Raw genomic sequence first — 21,265 nt, forward strand, 5'->3', positions numbered from 1 at the left:
CTTTACAAATTTTACATTTATTATTATTAATAATAGGATTTGTTTATATTGCATATGTCATCTCGTGGAAGCATGCTCGATGCGCTTCACAAGAGACCAGGACAGTGGAGAAAGAGGCAGTGTGATGTAGTCATCATGATTGAGTACAAACAAGCATAACAGGTCATTAGCTGGGCCACTGTCAATCAAGTTGTGTGTACAACCTTGTTTACTATTGATATATTGAGTGGTGACTTACAGATCTGGTCCCTGACTGTGTGGGGAGGAGTGGCTTTTGAGGGAGCTCCAGGCCCTCCATCATTGACAGCACAAACACGGAATTCCACGATGCTGCCCTCTTTGAGATTGAGCACTGTGAAGTTAGTTTCAGGTACTGGGAAAGTGCTTGCCTTAGTCCAGTCTTTGCCCCGCTCACGTTTCTCCACAATGTAACCTGTCAGAAAATGTGACATATTCAGATACACTATTAATTTATAATGCTTATCTTCACTTGTGATGTGGAAGAGAGTTCCACTGCTTAGCAGCACAGAGGAGGACGTCTGTTGTCCGTATGTGAATGTCTTTGTGGGAGGGAGGATAGAATGCGCGAGGATGATGAGGAGCCAAGGGTTGGGGCAGGAGTGTGGACAGACAAGATGTCAGTATAGTAGTGGGGGGGGAGCCATAGCATAGAGGTTAGAGCTTGTAGTCTATGGTAGCTTTAACTGGTAGCCAATGAAGAGAGTGAAGAAGTGGTGGGACATGTTCACATTTGTGAGTCTGGAAAAAGAGACGAGCAGCTGAGTTGTGGACTTTCTGAAGCCTGTGGATGAGGTACTGAAGACAGTCAGTAAGAAGAGAGTTGCAGTAGTCTAGTTTAGACAGAACAACTGAGCAAATGAGAATTTTGGTGGGACAGAGTATGACGAATGGAGTTTATCTTCTGGAGCTCATAGTATGTAGCATGACAGTTTACTTCATTTCAGATATTTAGTTAAGTGGAGCTCGTTTGACCTCATTTCAGGTATATAATCAAACATTCATCATTTTACAACATTGCAGGTACAGGTGAATGCTGCTATTCTTACCTTTGATCTTGTTGCCACCATCAGACAAGGGTTCCTTCCATTTCAGGGTGGCAGAGAATCGGTCATATTTGGGAATCTCAAGATCACGTGGAGCATCAGGTGGATCTGATATTACACAAGTAAACATACATGTGTGTGTATATCTTCATGTAGAAAGATGTGCATATGCACACTAACATACACATTCACACTCATAAAAGTAATAAAAAAATACCCTTTTTTGGTGGTAAAATTTCTTTCTCCGAGTACTTACCAGATGACATGACTATAGAGATCCCCTTCTAGCTACCTCAAATCCAGCTGTCCATCCATGCAATATGGTAGGACCTGAATATAGCTCAGCCCCTTCCCATCCCTACCTATCATGTCAGTGAGCACTTATCTCCAGTTTGTTACCAGGACTGAGTCTGAGCACACAGCACGGAGGCGGGAGGGAGCTAGCTGTCATATCATTTGGTAAATACTCTAGGAAAGAAATTTTACCATCAAAACTGGTGTTTCTTCTTCGTACTATACCAGATGACACGACTATATGGAGAATAACTAGAAAGAATAATGACAAAAACAAGAGAGTAAAGGATTGGTTACAAAAGGTGTCTGACAGATGACAGATCAAAACTTTTCCTCACCAAAAGGATTTTTGGCTAGAACTTTGGAACCTTCCAAAGGCTCGCTAACACCGTAGATGTTTTCTGCCTTGACACGGAACTTATAGGTCTTGCCATCTTTGAGGCCTTTAACAGTGTGCTGGGTGTCTGTCACCATGCCTGGTACCTTCTCCCATAAATTGGATCCCTCCTCCTGCTTTTCGATCACATAGTCTGTCAATAAAAGTACACAATATTCAGTAATCTTCATATTGTTTGACTGATACCTGAAATTGAATAGTAAATGCCGAGACAACATGATTGTGTTGTGTGTTGTGATATGTGACAAGCCATCACATGACAGTAAGACACTATGACTGTCATGTATGGGTGTCATGAAATGTGAGTGAAGTAAGTAAGTAGCATGAATGCCTTGTTTTTGTGGCTGTGGGTTTCCAGTAGTTTCAGAAGCTATGAAGTTCTGATTAATACTGTACTAAATCTCTGAGTAAAATAACTTATGATTAATAACTTAACTTATACCAGCTATCTTAAGAAGAGACTGAGTACAAGTTCATGGGTTTATGAGGCAGTAAATATAGTAATGCACAATTCTCCAAACCTATAAATATTTACATTTATACACTATATCATGTGCTTGTGCACACACACAACACACATCCCATCCCTCAGGAATACATACTTGTGACTTCAGCTCCACCGTTGTCTTTAGGTGGCGCCCAAATAAGTTTAACAGAATCAGCTGTAATGTCAGTGGCTTCCAGTGGTCCTTCTGGACGGGCAGGCTTGTCTAAACAGTACAAAGAAAACTAATTAATGATACCTATGTCACATGACTAGGGTAAAAAAAATCACTTTGTCTCAGCAGTCTTCAAATGAAGCTAACAACATAAACTCCATGTAAGACAAAGAATGAACGTATGATCTGTTCACCTACATAATATTAGCTTATATGCATGGAAAACATAAAATTATATATTCATCTATGTAATATTAGTTGCATGGAAAATGTTACAAATTATATTGTGTAACCAGTGAGGTAAGTGTGTTACCCTGTGGCTAGTGGTGCTATAAATAGTATTTGACCCACCAAGTGTCTGCCACTGTGCTTTGATCTAGCCTGCAAGATTAAGCTCCTGTTGGTTCTAGACCTTTCTAATGGCTGTGTGCTTGTTGACCAGAATGTTTGAGGTATGTGTTCGTGTGTGGGAGAGAGATGGTATGAACGGTAGTTACTTGTTGTTTCTAGCTTTTCTCTTTAGAAACGATTAAGAACTGATAATACACGATGAAAGACAGAGATAGGTGGAGTCAGTGAGTGCAGAGAGATTGTAAACATGCTGCTAATCTGTGCTTCTGTGTCACTTTTTGGCCAGCATGTGTCCTGCTGATTATGTAAGGTGTGTGTCACCTTTTGCCAGTATGTGTCGTGGTGATTGTGTAAGGCATGAGCTGCCTTTTGGCAGTGTTTTGCTGTTTGTATGCTTGGAAACCATTGAATGTACAAACTGTAAATAAAAGTGTGTGAACCTGATTGGACTTCGTTTGACAAAGAGATTGAACAAGTAGATTCAGGACTTGCAAGCCACTAATAATGACAAATGCCTGGGTTTTATGCAATGTTAATTAACATTTTCCCTCTTTATCATAGAAACATATGATTGGTTCATCTCCATAATATTAGCCACATGGAGGATATATGAGCATATGATCATGATCAGGCCTTGTGAGATTCAAGTTAGCATGTTATATGCTGTTCTTAAAAAAAAAAGAGAAAAAAAAAAAGGACGAGGCGGTACTAACACAGGCAGGTACAGAGGATCAAAAAAGAATTTTCTTAAGCTGAGTAACCAGTGTATTCACTAAACATGGAAAAGGGAAGATCTTTGGACTGGTGATAATTCAGTGGTTGGTCATTGTGCATGTTATTGGATACTGCTGTGGTCTCCCAATGATGCCTGCTGTAACCTTGTAATGATCATGCATGGTTTTTGCATTTTCTTTTTATTAATTAGAGATGAATGAATGAAAATACTGATGATGTATGGTTTAAGTATTATTACCTACAGACTCATAAATACGAACCATGATTATGCATGGTTTTTGGATTATTACCTAGAGACAGATGAATAAGAACCATGATTACCATAGTTTGTGTGACGAAAATTGTGTTAAAGGTACACTTGCTCATTTGTTATTACTTAATAATTGAAAATATGTGGCCATTATCTTTTAAGGAGAAGAGATACATCATAAGGGGTAAGTATAATTCAGGCACAGAAGTGTGCACTAAATTGTAATACCCAAATTACAGTTACTCTCCTAAGCCAAGCCCAAAATGATCCAAGTTCAGTCCTGCTGTGATTAAAAATGCTAAATTGTGGGAAAATTGTAGGAAAGTATTCTGAATGAGCAGACTCACCTAGAACAATAACATTGATGTCTGCTGTCTCCTCTCCGTGTGGGTTGGTCACCTTGATGGAGTACTTGCCTGTGTCACCTCGTTCTGCTCTGGCAATATTCAGCTTAGACTCCTTATCATTGCTCTGTGTATGAGCCTGTTACACAAGAAATGAGTTTTAAAGAACACACCATAGTAGATATAAAACAAACAGAAGTATACAAAGACAGTCATTCATGACAGTGGCTGTAAGATAATTGTTGTCTATAGTAATTAAGTTACAGGAACATGGACATGGACTGAGACAACATATATACAGACTGTAAAAGATTTAACCTGATGCAGATCAGGATGTCTGTCCTTTATTATTACAATGGTTGCAAGATACTTTTTGTCCATGGAAATTAAATTACAGCCATAAGGGTTGAGACAACAGGCATACTAGTTTTTATAGCTTCATGTTCTACAAGGTGTTCAAATGAGTCTTATACAGAAGCCGATGAAACACACCCTGTTGCCAACAGGAAATCCATCTTTATGCCAAGAAACTGTGGGGTTTGGTGTACCCGAGATTCCAAGCTGGATGTTGACTGGCTCACCAGCCCGCACACGGATCTCCTTTGCACCAAACAGACTATCTAGGTTGAGTTTAGGTGCCTCTGCAACAAATACATTTAGCCTCTATTAAGTATAAATCTGCAGGCAAAAGTATAAGCCTATTATAAAGAAACAAATGACTGAATTTGCCATTGAGTAATTCACTTCTGCTTACTAATGCTCAACAAGGCCTAAAGAATCAGCTTTAGTCTCTCAAAACCAAAAGACACTGAAAGAGAGAAAAAGACAGACAGAATGAAGAAAGAAGTAAAGATGAAGACAATGACACTAAGAGAAACAATGAAGCAAGTAAATAAAATCTTATGGTCTGGACTGACCTTTGATTGGTTTTGCAGGGATAGGTTTGGTAGGGATGGATGGGTCTGAAGGTCCAGCTTCATTATTAGCAATGACACGGTACTCATACTCTTTACCCTCCTGTACCTTCTCATCACGATACTCTGGTGTCTGCACACATATATAGTACTTTATATTCTCTGGAGCCTGAACATATACTGTACTTTATATACTCTTGTGTTTGCTCACATATAGTACTTTATATTCTCTGGTGTCTGCAAACATACAGTGCTTGATGTACTTTGGTTGACTCATGTGTGTCGATGTTTTCTCTTCCATTGTATATGTAATTTAATGATGCCAGTTTCACCCATGATCATTAGCTTGACTTGTGATGAAATCGACTAATGGTGGAATAGGTAAATGATAATATTTTCAATGTTTTGCTGCTAAGTTGCACCTTCCATAAGCATATAATGTTTATCATGCTTACAGGCACGGGCGTCTTGTTTAGCTGAAACCAGCGGTTAGTCTTTGGATCCTTGCGCTCAATATCATAATGAGTGACAGGGGCCCCACCATCATTGCTGGGTGGCTCCCACTTGAGTGCAATGAATGTACGGTCACGATCCACCACCTCTGGTTGGCTAGGAGGATGGGGTTCATCTGTTAAGAAAAAGCAGCTGTGATAACTTCATACAAAAATGTCATGTGAATAACATACACAGCTACTTATGTGAATTTTTATAAGAATATACACCATGACAGAAAATTATTTGCTACAATCCTTATCAGCCATGAAGTCACACAAGCAAAGTCATGCAGATCACACAGAACCTCATCAGCACCACCGCAGAGAAACTGATAACAGAAAAACAGGCTGGTTTCAGAGAACATAGATGCACAATTAAGCAGATCTTCAACTGTTGAATCCTTATAGAAAAGCATCTTCAGCATCAGTGGGACAACTTCATTAACTTTAGAAAGGCATTTTACAGAGTCTGGAATAAGGGGCTATGGCATGTGATGCGAAAACTCAACATTGAAGAAGGCCTCGTTCAAGTCATTGAAGTGCTATACATATTATATACAATAACTCAACAAGAACAGTAATGCTTAACAACCAAATACGAGCTTACTTTCACACCACAGTAGGTGTACATCAAGGATATCCCCCTATCACTGGTGCTGTTTACTACCTCCTTTGAGAACATCATGTTCGAAGCTCTCCACAACCATCATACTTCCATCTCGATCAATTGGTGGAAGACTGACCTGCAACCTACACTTTGCAGACCACAGAGACCTGTTAGCAGGCACTAACAAAGAACTGCAAGACATCACCAACAGACTGACAGACAGTTCAAATGTCCATGTTCCTGTACCAGCACTGACAAGAGCAAAGTGATGGTCAATGGCAGTGACAAAGCAGAGATCAGAACAGGGTACAGGTCCAAGAGGTCACCAGCTTCCAGTACTGGGGAGCCGCCCTCTCCAAGCACGGCAGCTCCACGCCAGATATCCACACCAGGATCGCGACAACAACAGCGGAATGGCTAGACTGGATAGGACCTGGCATAGCCATCAGATAAAGGTGACTACCAGTACCAGCTGTACAAACCCTGGTAGTGTCCATCCTGCTCTACGGATGTGACACGTGGACTCTACTCGCCGACACGGAAAGGAGCATCCAGACATTGGAGACCAAGTGGCTGAGGAGGCTGCTCCGAATCTCATACAGAAACACAGAACCAACGACTTTGTAGGAAACAAGATGGCTGCACTCGCAGGACACTTTTAACAGTCACGTGACTGTCCTTCAAAGTACCCTGGAGGGTAGCCGACACTGCGGTGGTCAGAGAAAGAACTGACAAAGGCTGGACAGGTCGTCCTGTACAGGACCTGCTGACTATCACACACAATAGGCAAGAGTGGCGGCCCTGTTAGCTGCCGTGTCTATCCATGTGATTCCCCCAGCGACAGGTGCTGGTCAAAGGAAGACTGACTGACTGAATGATGATTTCCAAATGCATAAAAGACATGATGCGATGAGTGATGTATGGGATATGCTTTAGGCTAGAGTCTTAGTAGTTTAAGCTTAGGCACAAGCCCTAACCTCATTTTGAAGTTTATCTTTGATGATGAAACAAAAAATTTTAGGAAAGAAAAAAAAAAAGTTATCTCTCTGTCACTATTTTGGTTGTTACACCAATTGGAACCTTCAGCAGAAATGCTAAAATGTGACGATATATATATATAGCTCATTGGGTACAAATAAATTTCTGATAATAGTCAACCAAGCTAAGTATGACAGAAAGTGAAACTACACAAAAATATACTTAAAATTTCTGGGAGTACAACACAATTAAAAGCAAACAGTTTACCATATGGTTTTTTAGCTGTAACTGCCCTCTCAGTTTCAAGTGGTTCACTCTCTCCATTTCGGTTTAGGGCGATGACTCGGAATTTGTAATCATGGCCTTCTGTAAGCTTGGACACTGGGCATTTGGTACCTTGCACATCAGCAACCTTTTCCCACTTGCCTTTAACAGTGTCAAACTTTTCCACACGGTAGCCCCTGTCAGAGAAATGAAGCAGTGGTAATTCCTACGAGACAAAGTATGATGGAACAATACCAAACATTTTGCCCACGTCTGCTTGTAGTAATACATCAGGAAACATATATTTATGTTACAGACAATGATGCACTAGTCTAATTATATACCAGCCTATGTTACACTATTAAATGATGCATTAGTCTATTTATATACCTGCCTACGTCACGCTATCAAATGACACTCGTTGATCCAGCTTATGCAGCATACACCAGTCTAAGTATACAAATACTTATTTTACAACACTGAGTGATATAAAGTCTATAAATGTACAAGTACTTATTTTCTAATACTGAATGATGTACTACAATATTGAGTGATGTTCAAGTCTATGATGATGATGAAGTACTTTTAAATGATGTACATACTCTCTGCTTTCATATTATGTTTTGAAATAAGTTTATACATGTCTGCTTATACAGTGCTCAGGTTACTGTACACCATGGTACCATACCTTATAACCTTACCAAAGCATTTGTGCACACACATACACATATGCCTATGCACACATACATTCACATATACACATGCATGCACACACACATATGCACTTACGTTACATCATTGCCACCATCATCTGGGGGTGGATTCCACTTCAAGTTCATACTGTCCTTAGTGATATCCTTCACCTCAAGAGGTCCTCCTGGTCGCATAGGTGGTCCTGAAATACAAACACTCAAATGTCTCACAAGAAGAATGAAGGGCATTCAGATGCAGTTTGCAAAGTAACACAGCTGATCCTCAGCATGACCAGCACTAGACTCTTTGTGCCTGCATGGCATACGGGTGATGATGTACTGTTATTCACATAACACTAAGAATGTTATGAGTGTACCTGTTGAGTAACCTATGTGACTAATTCCCTACAAAAATGGAATTTCTTTGCACTTACCCAACACAACGACATTGATAGTGGCTGTGTCAGAGCCATGCTTGTTGGTCACTGTTATGATGTATTCCCCTGTGTCTTTGCGCAACCCACTCTTACAGTCGACTGTGGACAGTTGTGGAACGTTGACAATTTGAATGGTGTCTGATGGTTTTAGCTCAGTTTGTTCTCCTTTCTGTACACATCACACAGGCACCAGTGATCAGAGTTCAGCCACCAAATGCATCATCAACTCACCTGCTGCAGCTACTATTCACTAATAAGCAGTTTCTCTACTGGTAGCAGTCGCCCAGCTTCACCACTGTGGTCTTCAGCCTGGGATCATCACAGGTCTCAACTAGCTAATTAGGAAGGCAACTGTGTAAGTTAAATACCATTTTCCATCATGACATAGTATATGGTAACTGAATCTGAGCCACAACTTAAGACACCTCAGCCAGTTTAACTTTTAGCTGACACATTCACATTTACAACTAAAGAATATGTTCTGTGTACACAAGACAAATTACAGGAGATCTGGGAGCATTAAACATGGCTTTGAAGCACAAAAATGACTATAACAATTTACTCTGCTCCCAGTATTTGCAACAATAAATCAATAAACAACATTCATTATTCACAGTGAACAAAGACTCATGCTGTTAACACCTACGTACTGACCTGCATTTACCAGACTTCCTACATGAAGTTGTGCTACACCTTGCTACATAAGGCACAGAGATGGCCTAAAAGCTGCTTGTAGTTTATGATCTTCAGAAGCACTCATTGGCTACTTCATTTCATCAGCAAGTTGCTTTGAACTGAATATTCTGATGACTAAATTCAGCAACTATATAACATCGGTCTTAAGGTGAAAAGAAAACGCTACTTTATCATCTTGTTAAAACATCTCAGTCACAAAAGCACTCGTGTCAGCAAGTGTCAGCAGAACAAGTGAATGCAGGCTATTACTATGAGTAGGTAGAAATTGTCTACTTCACTCAGGAAAAAAATACTAGTCATAGTTAGGCCATCTAAGCAGCTACAGAACAGGTTTTGCTATGTCAGAAATATATATATACAATGTTATCTGCAAAGCAGACATCTCTTTACTTTGTCTCAGACTTCCATCAGGGGTAAAATTACTTCCATCTGCTTGACATATATTTTTAGGACTGGTATCAATGAGAGTAATCCTTCTCTGTCTCACCAGGCTCTGGTAAAAACTGTCTACACCCACTCTCACATCACTTAGAGAAGCCACTGAGAACTATCTCCACTATCACTTCACTATCAGAACCCAATGAGAACTGTCTACACCTACTCTTGCTTCACTGTCAAAATCCAATGAGAAGTCTCTATCCACTCTTACTTTGCTGTCTATACCCACTCTCACTTCACTTTCAGAACCCAGTGAGAACTGTCAATGTCCACCCTCACAAAGCTATCAAAACCCAGCAAAATCTTTCTACATCCACCCACACTTCTCTGTCGGGCCCTGATAAAAAAGCATCACTCACTCTTCCTGGGAGGAAAGATTCAGCCATCTTGGTGCTGCTCTGTCAAGATAGAATGGAGGCTCAAGCTCTCCTCCTCACATGTGTCATAGCTTGACAAAACACTGACAGTCCATCCCAAGATTAGGTAAAAGTTCTCTCACCCCCAACTTACACACTTACCAAAATGTACTGCCTGTCTCAGCAATAGCAGCAGCATCATACTCTGGCCACACTTATAGATACCAACCAAAACTTGAAAATTTGTTTTTTATATCTTTATGCTAAATACAGTCCGGACAAAGCAAAGTAGATTATATTTCCACTCCATTACACACACATAGACACAGATGTGGATGAACACACAGAATGTGTTAGGTGCACTTGAGGATAAGCATGGATTATACAGCATGCAATACGAAAGATGAAAACAGACTACATTAAAGTGAAGATGTTCAAACAGTTTTCCCCTCTCCCACTAATTATTGTTTATTCTGAATGAGCAGTTTAAACAGTTTCTATTAAGGGTCAGAGTCTCAGTTAAAAAAGCTGAAGATTGCAACAAGTATGTTCGCATCTACTCCACTTCATCTACCTTCATGTCAAAGACCATGACAGTAAGTGATTGCCTTAGTCTGCATAAAGCATGAGTGAATACAGTCTTAGAACTGCATTCTTTTATGGCGGTAATAGATGATGAGGTTCTGTTTTGGGCAGTAATTGATGACACTGTTTTATTTTTTAATCACATCTTTAAGCTCCTTGGCATTAACTCTCGGCATGACCAGGGCTTGGAATTTGAACTAAAAGCACTTCACACCATGTCATTAAGGCTTGGAATGTTAAAATGACAGACACTAAGCATCACTTGGGGTAACCTGATGCAGCGCTCAAGTAATGCTTGCAAGTTAACATTTAAAGGAAAAAGATTTTTTATGAATTTTCATACTTTGTGATATTAAATGATCCACACTGTTTATAAAACAGTCCAGCAGGCTTCTATGATAGCCATCGGTATCCAACAGTTTAGCAGTTTGAACACATGGTATAAATGCTTAGTGTAGCAGTTTGACAGTATCTGATACATGTAGTATGCAAAACCCCATGTACTTAGTTTTTTTTCTTTTTTTTTTATAAAAGGTCATATTTTTAGTGAAAGATAACATTTTTCAAGAGTCTGAGAGAGATCCCACACTTTAGGCACATTGTTGGAACACTGAAACGGGTCAGCAGCTTAATAATTCATTGATTTTAAGACCAAGAGAAGGAGTATTTAGACTGATCATTTGATTAAACATGTATATACATATATATTGATTATGTCAACACTTGATTACCAATGCCATTCAGCAAAATCATTTTTTGTGTGCAAGCTAACACTGACTAACCCATCCTGATAACAATCAACCAGCTTACAACAAGAGCAATGGCTGGTTGTGAGTGTTTAAGCAGACCAAAGATAACATCAAGAGTTTGTTTGCATGTGAAAACTGTGTGCTTAAAAGAACAGGCAACAGCCAGCCAAAGGGTCATTTAACACTGACACCAAACACACAGTGTGCTGGCCACAACACAGACAAAACAGTGCTGGCCACAACAGAACACAGCTGGCAAGCACAATCCAGCATTACTTTGCACTGCCAATATAAGTTCTACTCACTAAAGGCTTGGACACATGAGAAACACAAAACATGAATTTTTTCACAAACAGCTCCAGTTCTTGTTTGCCAAGTGACCTGTACTGCAAACTGTTTGGAAAACTGTATAAAGGGCTACTTGATAACTTTACTGAACATCATCATTTCATTAAGTGAATTCTGCAATGGTTCACAATATACTATGGGATCCACAATTTTTTTTAAAGAAGACTCTTCAGAAGAAATAAACATTGGGGCAGTTCACCAGGCAGTGTCTCACTGAAACTTGGAAGGTTTGAAAAAAACAACTAACTCTGCATCAAAACTTCATGTGGATCTTTTGAATGGTTATATTATAAAAATTATAAGCTTATGTTTGCCAAGTCTCTGGTAGTTTATGTGTTCTGGGCAATATGTATTACAAACATGAATACTGGGATTCTCCTCTCTGTATCAGCAAGGATAGTCCATGTCTTGCAGGATAGGAACTATGACGAACTTGCACAGACTGTACTTGATAGCAAACCTGGTATCACTGGTAAGCCATTACTGGTATCACTGCTGCAAGCCATTGCTGGTATCACTCCTGCAAGCCATTGCTGGTATCACTCCTGCAAGCCATTGCTGGTATCATTCCTGCAAGCCATTGAGGGTATCACTGCTGTAAGACATTGCTGGTATCACTGTTGCAAACCCAATGCCATGTCTGCTGTGCAGCTGCCAACACTTTGGAAAGGGTGGCTCTTACCTACTTAAAGCTGTTCACCTCCTGGGACTGTAGCCATAAGTAAGGGGAAGTAATTTCCCCAGGGCAAAACTGGGTAACAAGATGCTAGTCCTTGAGTTGCCAATGTTGGCAAAGGGCAATGACCTACCCTCAGTTTGTAATTATGGCTAACCTCCTGGAGCTGTAGTTTGCTTGTTTGATTTTTTTAAACCCTAGGTTTGACCATCCACTTTTTAGGTTTGCTTCATGACAGCATATCAGTGTCGATTAATTCTGTGTCTTTGAAATTACAAAGAGATGCTACTCTTGTGAATGGTTTTTCTGAAACAGCATACTAGAACTAGCAAGCACAAAATTTAATTTGTAAAACACTTGGTAAACAGATCTGGCAAAACTGCTGCTTTGGAAAATCATATTTTGTTTCTTATGTGTCCAAAGCTTAAGTGTTACAAACAGCTCAAAACAAAATCACCACAATGGCACTACACAGGCAAATCCTTCTGCATAAAATCTGCTGAAACGAGATGGAGAAAAGTGTCCATCTTACTGCACTATAATATTCTGCTCTACAGAATACAGTGTTTGCTTTATTATGACAATGTAGCTGTCATGTGAAATACTCGGTCTCTACAATATAATACTGTAGTGTACATAGTAAAGTCATCATCTTTTGTCTGCCAACATCTCGTGAAATAGTCTCTACATGGAGAATAGACATCATTGCTGCATCATTAAATAAGTTGTACCTGAAGACAATGACAACTGCTGGGTTCAGCACTGGTTAATTGTCCAGGACTCTAAGGTTATTCTCTACGACTGTCACAAGTTATTCTTCAGGACTCCTAAGTTTTTTTCTGTGACTGTCAAATATCATTGTCTGAGAATGTCTAAGCCACTCGATGAGCTGGAGCTCTTTAATGCTAGTTGACTGTCAGTTCTCTGTAATGTTAGTTCACTGTCAGTTCTCTTCTCTTCAAAATTTTGGAAAATTAAATATGCATAACTATCATTCTCAATAGTTTTCTAAAGATACAGAAGTGCCTTGTGTCAAGTGTCAGAATGGAACCACATGAAACCAGCATTGCCTTTGGTACTCTATTATGAATGATATGCTTTGTCTTTTCAACTAATGTTAATCCACTTTGATCAGGGTTACCTTTCTTACTCTAAGGTAAACATATAATTGCGTTGTTCCCTTTTTGACGAAGTGTGATCAGATTACTTTAAACATTCAGAAATCAGATTATTTTCATAAATATGCTAATGTGCTCAGATTTCCTCTTTATTTGGATTACATCATTATTAACTTGGTCGTTTTGCCCCTGTCTCCATGAGCAGACAATGATACTTGTCACTTGCCACGATTTTATTGGTTATCCCTGATGTCTCTAGGGATGCATTTCACTAGTCAAAAATGTGGGCAAACATACTTAACCTGCATCATCCTCCCAAATGTACATGTAAGCTTTCCACTGACACTGTCTATTTATATATCCAGTGATCATTTAGAGTACATGGACATTCCAATACCTACTTTCATCTGCTATGGATGTATCACAATACAAGTCAATATCGCCTACTTCTACGATATATATATTTTGAAATACATGATAGCATTTCATTACCTACTTCATCAAAATAGACACACCTCACCACTTACTCCCTTTTGACATTTGCAGTTGAATTGTTTACTATTTAGGGCTTCGAAAGTCCAGCCATTGCAAACTGCAGATTATCATATAGCTGTTAAGACCAAAGGCAAGTGGTGTGTTAACATGTACAACTGCACTAGTTGGTGGACAAAACATGTTTTGGCAGGCAAACAGATCAACTTGCAACAAACAGAAAGACCACAAATGGCAAGACAGATTGTATGGGTTTGTCCTTACTATGCCCGTGTCTGGGTCCTATTGTGGAGAAAGAAACAAGAAGATAAATAACAGAATAACACAGCAGCTGTAACATCAATACTTATATGTCATCTCTTTTTGAAAAAAAGACAAACATTCATAGTCTACCCTGAACCAAAGAACCCCATAATCTGTTCACTAATATGCATGCACCAATAATGAAAAAAAAAAAATTGTAAATATGAAAGTGCAGTACATGTATTAGCTATCAGAAAATAAGTATTTCCCTACAAATATAGGCATTTAACAACAAGAAAGGGCTTGTCCAATCTCAAGCACTATTACAAATGGAAAACTAATATGCTAAGTTAGAGGAGGTGCAATGTGATATCACAAATAGTTGTGACTGTGCTCCAGACTCACATTAACTGCAATGTGTATTCATGGAACACCATGGAAAGAAATCAAACACTGACAAGAGTGTGACTATCATTCGCTTCTAAATCATGATATGATGCAAAAAAAGGCAAAAGACAATTAAATCACTGCAAGAAGTGAGGGTCCACTTCAAACCAACTAAATACTACTGGTGCTTTTTTCACAAACCACTCATCTCCCCTTACTTTGTTTCCAGAGCCAGCCTAACCCAAGTAAAGGGCAAGAGAGAATACAGAAACTGCATTATTTATTGACCGTAGTATGCTATCCATGTACTTATTATATGCAAGCTTACTAACTATCTCATAGGAAATATCATGGTTTGCAGCAGGAATATTTGTATTTAATGGAAATAGTGTAGTTTGTATTACACTTGCACTCTCTACGTATAGCACTATGACATTTCTCCCCCTTACAAAAATCATGAAAACACTGCAAAAGAACAGTTTTACAATAAAGACAAAACATCATGAAAATCATAAAAGCAAGTGTTTGTACAACACTTACCACAAGAATGAATTTCATTGCTCAATGTTTCTTGCTTTAAACAATACACATCATATATATTTTTTGCCCTGCCATTTAAAGATGGTGTGACCTAAATACATTTTTGCTCTAGTATAGGATACTAGCTGTTCTTTATGTGGTGTATAGGATACTGTATGTGCCACGTCATGTCATTACATTGACTCAGAAACAGTATGCTACACATCTGATTTACAGCTGGCCTACATGACAATCTCTCACATAATCTTCGACTGATGCATAACATTAACAGAATGAGGAATGCATTAGTTTTGAAACATACATTATTCTTAAAATATTTTGAATAGTTTACTGGCAAGGATGATCAAGGATTAGATAACTGGTTTTGATAGGCAGAGATACCTAATTGAGTTTATATTTTTCTGTTGTACAGACTTGGCTTATCCTAGCTATTGTTTCCATCTCTGCAAAACCAAAATTTTAAAAATGAAATCAATGAATTCCCCTATAGGACCTTTCAAAATTAAATCAATATAGTCCCTTATCAACCTATCAAGACATCAGTTATCTTCTTCCCTTACAACTTGGGTTTCCATATGATATCAATTATTACTCTTACTTATGGCATTAGTGTGCATCAATTTAGCAACATAAAAGTATAAATAAATACAACTTCCAAACATCAAAGTCAGGTCAAAATTAGCCACTCATATTTGAAATAGCTGGTAATCTTCCCCTGTCTGTGGACCACCTCCAAGTCCCTTCCCTCAAACCTGTGGATCTAGAATAGTTAGCACATGAATACTTACCAGATTCTTTGCCATCCAAGTAACAGTTGGATTGGGTTCCCCGATGAACTCTACAGGCAGTTTAAAGGGTTGACCAACCTTGATTTTGATGTTTGTTGGAAGTGTCTGCTGATTAATACGTGGTTTGACTGAAAACAGTAAATCACAACTTTAAAATTCTGATGTTGTCAGATGTCATTTTATTAATAATGTAACCAGACTGATCTGTTTACAGATAACTAATAAACCTACACTCACTTCAAAATCCAGATATTGAGATAAAATATCTTGTTCAGTTTTTTTATATGTTAAACATTATTTTTCACATGCTGTTGTGTGCAAGACAATAAGTCATTTCTGAGTGACATGTTTGACGAATAGCAAGAAAAAATTCTGACCTTTCCTTGCTTTAGTGAGAATAGGCTGAGAGCAGGAACTGGGTTCAGAGAGACCTGCTTTATTCTTGGCCATAACTCGGAACTCATACTCCTTGTTCTCTGCCAGACCATCCACAGTTCCCTTTGGCTCTGGGCTGTTGGTTTCAGTCCCCTGAAACATTGCAACACAGAGTATGAACATCACCATGGATGATGTCAAGGCCAGATAAAAAAAAAAAAAAAGGCTTCATGACTCTGTCTTCCTTGATCAGTATGCGTCCTCTCACACCGTCATCTTCAGCCAAGTGTCATCAGCAAAGGATTGATCAGATATAGAGTGAAACTGAATTAGATTAGTAAGTGGCTTCATGTACATGATAAAGAGGATGGGACCAAGTACAGAAGCTTTGCTCTTTATCTCCGATAGGCTAAAGCCGGTCAGACCCCCTTGTATGCATTTATTTACTTCTTTTTTCAAAAAAGGCGACTCCTGAGCAAGTAGAGACTGGTGGAAACACACAATCATCCACTATAACTGACTGAGTCCTAAGTGAGAGATATGACTGAAACCCTATGAGAGTAGTGTGATCTACAGCACCAAAGGCAGCAGACAGGTCTAATATGGTGAGAAATGAGATGTCACCTCTATCTAAAGAAGACAAAATGTCATTTGTCACCTTAAGCAGGGCAGTCTCAGTGCTATGAAAAGGGTTATAAGCAGACTGGGATGAATGTTACTAAAGTATGCATTTTATTGCCCATTATGATTGTAGATTATGAAAATCCACAACACTCTCATTGGCTTATTTTATAATTTTTTTAATTTGCAATATCATTGTGAAGGTTATCACGATACACATTTGATTTCCATTATTTAATGCTGTAATTACCTTTTTCCACTCATCATCACCCTTCTGACGATATTCAATTACGTAGCCCTGAACTGGTGCCCCATTCTCTTTTTCTGGGGGAGCAAACTGCACTTCCACATAGTCCTTGTCATAATCTATCACCTCTGGCTTGCCTGGTGGAGATGTAGGATCTGTCACAGAGTGGTAAAAAAAAACAGGTCAGGGTTCGACGCCATAGACCCATAGCTGATTCTGATTTTGTACACATATTTGTGTGTGTGTGTGTGCACAAATTTGTACGTCTGAGTGAGAGAGACGGAGATGGAGAAAGTAGTGATCTGGGCATATGGATATCTGAATTCTTACCCCAAGGGTCTTTGGCCAAGACTGCACCGTCTGTTGCCAGGGGCTCACTGATGCCCTCAGAGTTGACAGCAGAGACACGGAACTGGTACTTGTGACCCGGTGTGAGGTCTGAGACATCAATCTCCATGTCCTCAGTGTCACAGACTTTCTCCCATTCACCCTTCTCCATGTCTAACTTCTCCACAATGTAGTGAGTGATGGGGGAACCGCCATCTTCTTTGGGCTTGTCCCACATCAGAGCACAGCGGTCAGCATAGATATCCATCACCTCAAGTGGACCCTCTGGGCGGCCAGGTGGTCCTACCAACAAGAATATTGATGGCAAAATTGATGATATGTAACCAGGTTACCAAACACATGGCACACGCTGCATGGTCTTTGTGGAGACAATGCTACACACATGTAGTCGTAGGTTGTTAATACCTTTATTATGGCAACTACTTGCTTATCAGCTACTAGTGCAAAAAACAGCCCAGCAAAGCAACCCTTTGTCAAAGTTTCTGCCTGATTTGAGGTGGCAATAGCTTCTGCTGGCTGTGCTGTGACTTGCAACTTGTTCTTTCTTGATTTTCACTGCCATACTTCTCCCTCCCATTTTATAACTACCAAGAGGGCTCTTATGCTATTAATGATTGGTGGTTTTAGAAGACAGTATGGTTATGTTACTGGGGCTCACTTAGTGGAAAGTTGGATGAATCCCCCCTTCTCCTCACCACGTTCCCCTAACAAACTTGTGTGCCAAACAGAACTGCTGATCAATCAGCCTTTGGCTAACGTCAATGTTAGCCACTACCACACATATTTTGGATAATGAAAACCAATTTATTTACAAAACCTTCCTTTAAGGAGAGAACAGTTAGAAAAAAGTAACTTTTACTGTGAGGTTCAACATCCACGATTTATATTTATTTTAACTTGACACATAATTCAAGCAAGAAGGTGGAATGTAGAAATAAAACCTGATAAAAACTAACCCATAACAGTTATTTTGATAGGAATCTTGTCTGTTCCAGCCTCGTTACTGAGGGTGAGTTCATACTGGCCAGTGTCACTGCATTTGGCACCAGGAATGCGCAGTGTCGTACATCTGGGAACTGTCTCTGTGTCAAGGTTAGCTTCATTAAGCGCTTCACCATTCTTTGACCACTGAGCACGTGGAATAGGAGCACCTAGACAGAATACAACAATTACCCGTGAAAATGTTATAGTCCTGCTTATGATAATGTTTACGATCTGTTTTAATCCTGCTTATGATAATGTCTTTCATATCTGCTGTACATTTGTTACGCTGTTTCCACTCAAACTTCTTCACCTATCTTATCTGTTTGATTTTTGTGTGTGACACAAACACAACTCAAATGTGCTAATTTTTCTATTTTTCTCTGGTATAAAAAGAAAATGAAATGATTTTTACCGTCATATGGGATACGCAATTCTATCTTCTCTCCTTCTTTGACAAAGATCTCCTTTGGAACTTGGTTTGCATCTATCCTTGGAGGCCTTGGCACTGTCATAAAAAAAAACAAACAAACAAGAAAAGTTCAGGTATGCTTTACTGTCAAGTATTAAGGTGTAATACTAAAGAAAAAAATAAAACATGTTTTTGGTAGAATCTCACATATTTTTCAAACTTTAGTTTTGGCTAAATATTGTCACAAATTTATTTTTGTCCAGTGGGGTGTATTTCTGTTCGCTTTTTCAGAGGATTCTTGATATTATGTCTGCCCATGCTTCCACTTGGCAAGAAGATCAGAATAATGACAGAGGGACAACATCTCTTTCCTCTCTTCTGAGATTTTTTGTTGCAATGTTTATCTTAAACCAGGTCTGGAAGAACTATTCTCTTTTTTTAACATCTAAGTTTAGAATTCATGTCATTTTGTAATTGCTGTACTTAGGATTATTGTGGAGAAAGGTAATTACTTTGGTGCAGGACTTCACTTATGGAGAGTTTTGAAAGCTGTAGGGATTAAATTAAAGAAAGAAGATGTGGGTTGTATCCTGAAGACAGAGTATGGTGGACTAAGAAGAAATCAATCTCCATGTCCAGGAGACCTGTATTAAGTGGATAACTGGACAATTTTAATCTCAATGTAAAGGATGCATGTATTATGGGGAAAACTGAAAATGTTTTAATATTTGATGATGTTTCAAACAGACTGAATATCTCTGTAGTTTTAGCAACAAAAATTTCCCCTAGAGAGGATAAATATAGCAAAGAAAAAAAGAAAAAGAGAAAGATAAATATCATTAGAATAAATAAAAGATTAGGTATTGATTTCATTAGTAGTTCATAAATGCTGTGAACATGGATATATGTCAGTCAGCACTTACATCAAGTTCACATACAACAGCATGACTTACAAGGCTGGACTTTCACAGTGCACTGAGTGTGACGATCTCCAATCTGCAGAGTGTACTCTCCGCCATCAGCAATGTCTGTGTCCTTAATGGCCAGTTTATACATCTCTCCCTTCTGGGACACCTCAAATCTGGATAGAGAAAACAAAAGGAAAAAAAAAAATAAGAATAATAAAAATGATGATTACTCTCCTAATAGTTAGGTTTTCAAGTGAAGTTAAAGAAGAAATTCTTTTAGTTTTTCTTTGATACTTGACAGATGACCCAATGCAAATGCCCTCAGCCTTGCCAACGCTGGCATGGAGGAGTTGACCAGGTGTAATAATTTGTTTGCTCAAAGAGCAGTTGTTTCCCTTAAGGTCATTGGGTTGACTGGTTACTATCAAAGTTACTAAGAAAATTTACTTTCTGTATGATTTATACTGATGTGATTTCATGCACTCAACTCATCTGCTTTTGTAAGCTCTCAGATTCTGATACTTTATGTGTCTTTTGGAGACACATTTTTCAGACCTTTCCCTGGGTACCAAAGTGTAAAACGATCAAGGAAAGATTTCCTATTATTAGGCAAATAATGGTAAATCAACAATGATCAAGATTTACCGGGCACTGTCAGGAATAGGCTGGCCATCCTTCAGCCACTTGACAGGATGCTTGTGGGGGTTAGTGGCCTTGACTTCCAAAGAAACGCTTTCCTTCTCTTTACAATTTTTGTCTGTAAGCTTCTTGATGAATTTGACATCCGCTATAGAAAATTAAAATATCAACCAGCATACAGACACAAACATATAGATATTCATGGGATGTCATAATGCCTAAATAAATCAAAAGATTGCATTCACAAGTGTGATGTTAGTATGATGAGTGCATTAAGTCAGCTAAAATTTTCAATATGAGGTACTTGAGACAATTAGCGTTGGCTTTAAAATGAATCTTTTACACATACCAACAACCCTGAAGTTTCACCACTGTCAGACAAAGAATTTTTGTTATTGGATAAGACATAAGTTTACCAGTTTTGGCTTTTGGCTAAAGTGGACAAATTGCTGTGGCTGTCCTGATACCTACTACACAATAGATTATAGTCTAGTGACTTAACACTAATGTCTAGGGCATGATTACTTGAAAAGAAAAATGAATTATTCTGTAACAATCATCTGAATATAAACTCTGCTCCTCTGCAATGGTAAACTAAATAAAAAATGTATGGCTCGATAACTATCACTAAAGATAATACAGTAATATTATAAAGAATTGTACAGTACAGTATTATACAGTACAACTGGAGTGAGTACACATCTGTACAGTACAGTGTTATTCAGTCTAGTATTTTGCTGTAGTAATCCCCTGAATATACCAGTAAGAGATTCATACTGAGTACATGTATGACTCAGGTGAGAGGTGTATATTGAGCACACCTTTGACTCAAGTTTCA

At 38.8% G+C, this 21,265-nt stretch overlaps 1 protein-coding gene across 1 annotated transcript in view; it reads right to left on the minus strand.

The window, feature by feature from the left end:
• The window catches only part of LOC112558514 (twitchin-like), a 135,801-nt gene that overhangs the window by 50,347 nt on the left and 64,189 nt on the right, over positions 1 to 21,265 (minus strand). The window contains 21 exon segments of the mRNA XM_025228994.1: positions 239 to 433; positions 1,068 to 1,172; positions 1,697 to 1,888; positions 2,358 to 2,465; positions 4,098 to 4,233; positions 4,587 to 4,735; positions 5,012 to 5,141; positions 5,464 to 5,636; positions 7,355 to 7,548; positions 8,141 to 8,246; positions 8,478 to 8,649; positions 14,203 to 14,220; positions 14,787 to 14,804; positions 15,897 to 16,024; positions 16,274 to 16,424; positions 17,143 to 17,294; positions 17,470 to 17,769; positions 18,444 to 18,638; positions 18,884 to 18,976; positions 19,834 to 19,961; positions 20,434 to 20,575. Of these exon segments, the coding sequence (XP_025084779.1) occupies positions 239 to 433; positions 1,068 to 1,172; positions 1,697 to 1,888; positions 2,358 to 2,465; positions 4,098 to 4,233; positions 4,587 to 4,735; positions 5,012 to 5,141; positions 5,464 to 5,636; positions 7,355 to 7,548; positions 8,141 to 8,246; positions 8,478 to 8,649; positions 14,203 to 14,220; positions 14,787 to 14,804; positions 15,897 to 16,024; positions 16,274 to 16,424; positions 17,143 to 17,294; positions 17,470 to 17,769; positions 18,444 to 18,638; positions 18,884 to 18,976; positions 19,834 to 19,961; positions 20,434 to 20,575 (2,985 nt within the window).

Source organism: Pomacea canaliculata, linkage group LG3 (assembly GCF_003073045.1).
Source record: "Pomacea canaliculata isolate SZHN2017 linkage group LG3, ASM307304v1, whole genome shotgun sequence".
In the NCBI taxonomy this organism is placed as follows: Eukaryota; Metazoa; Mollusca; class Gastropoda; order Architaenioglossa; family Ampullariidae; genus Pomacea; species Pomacea canaliculata.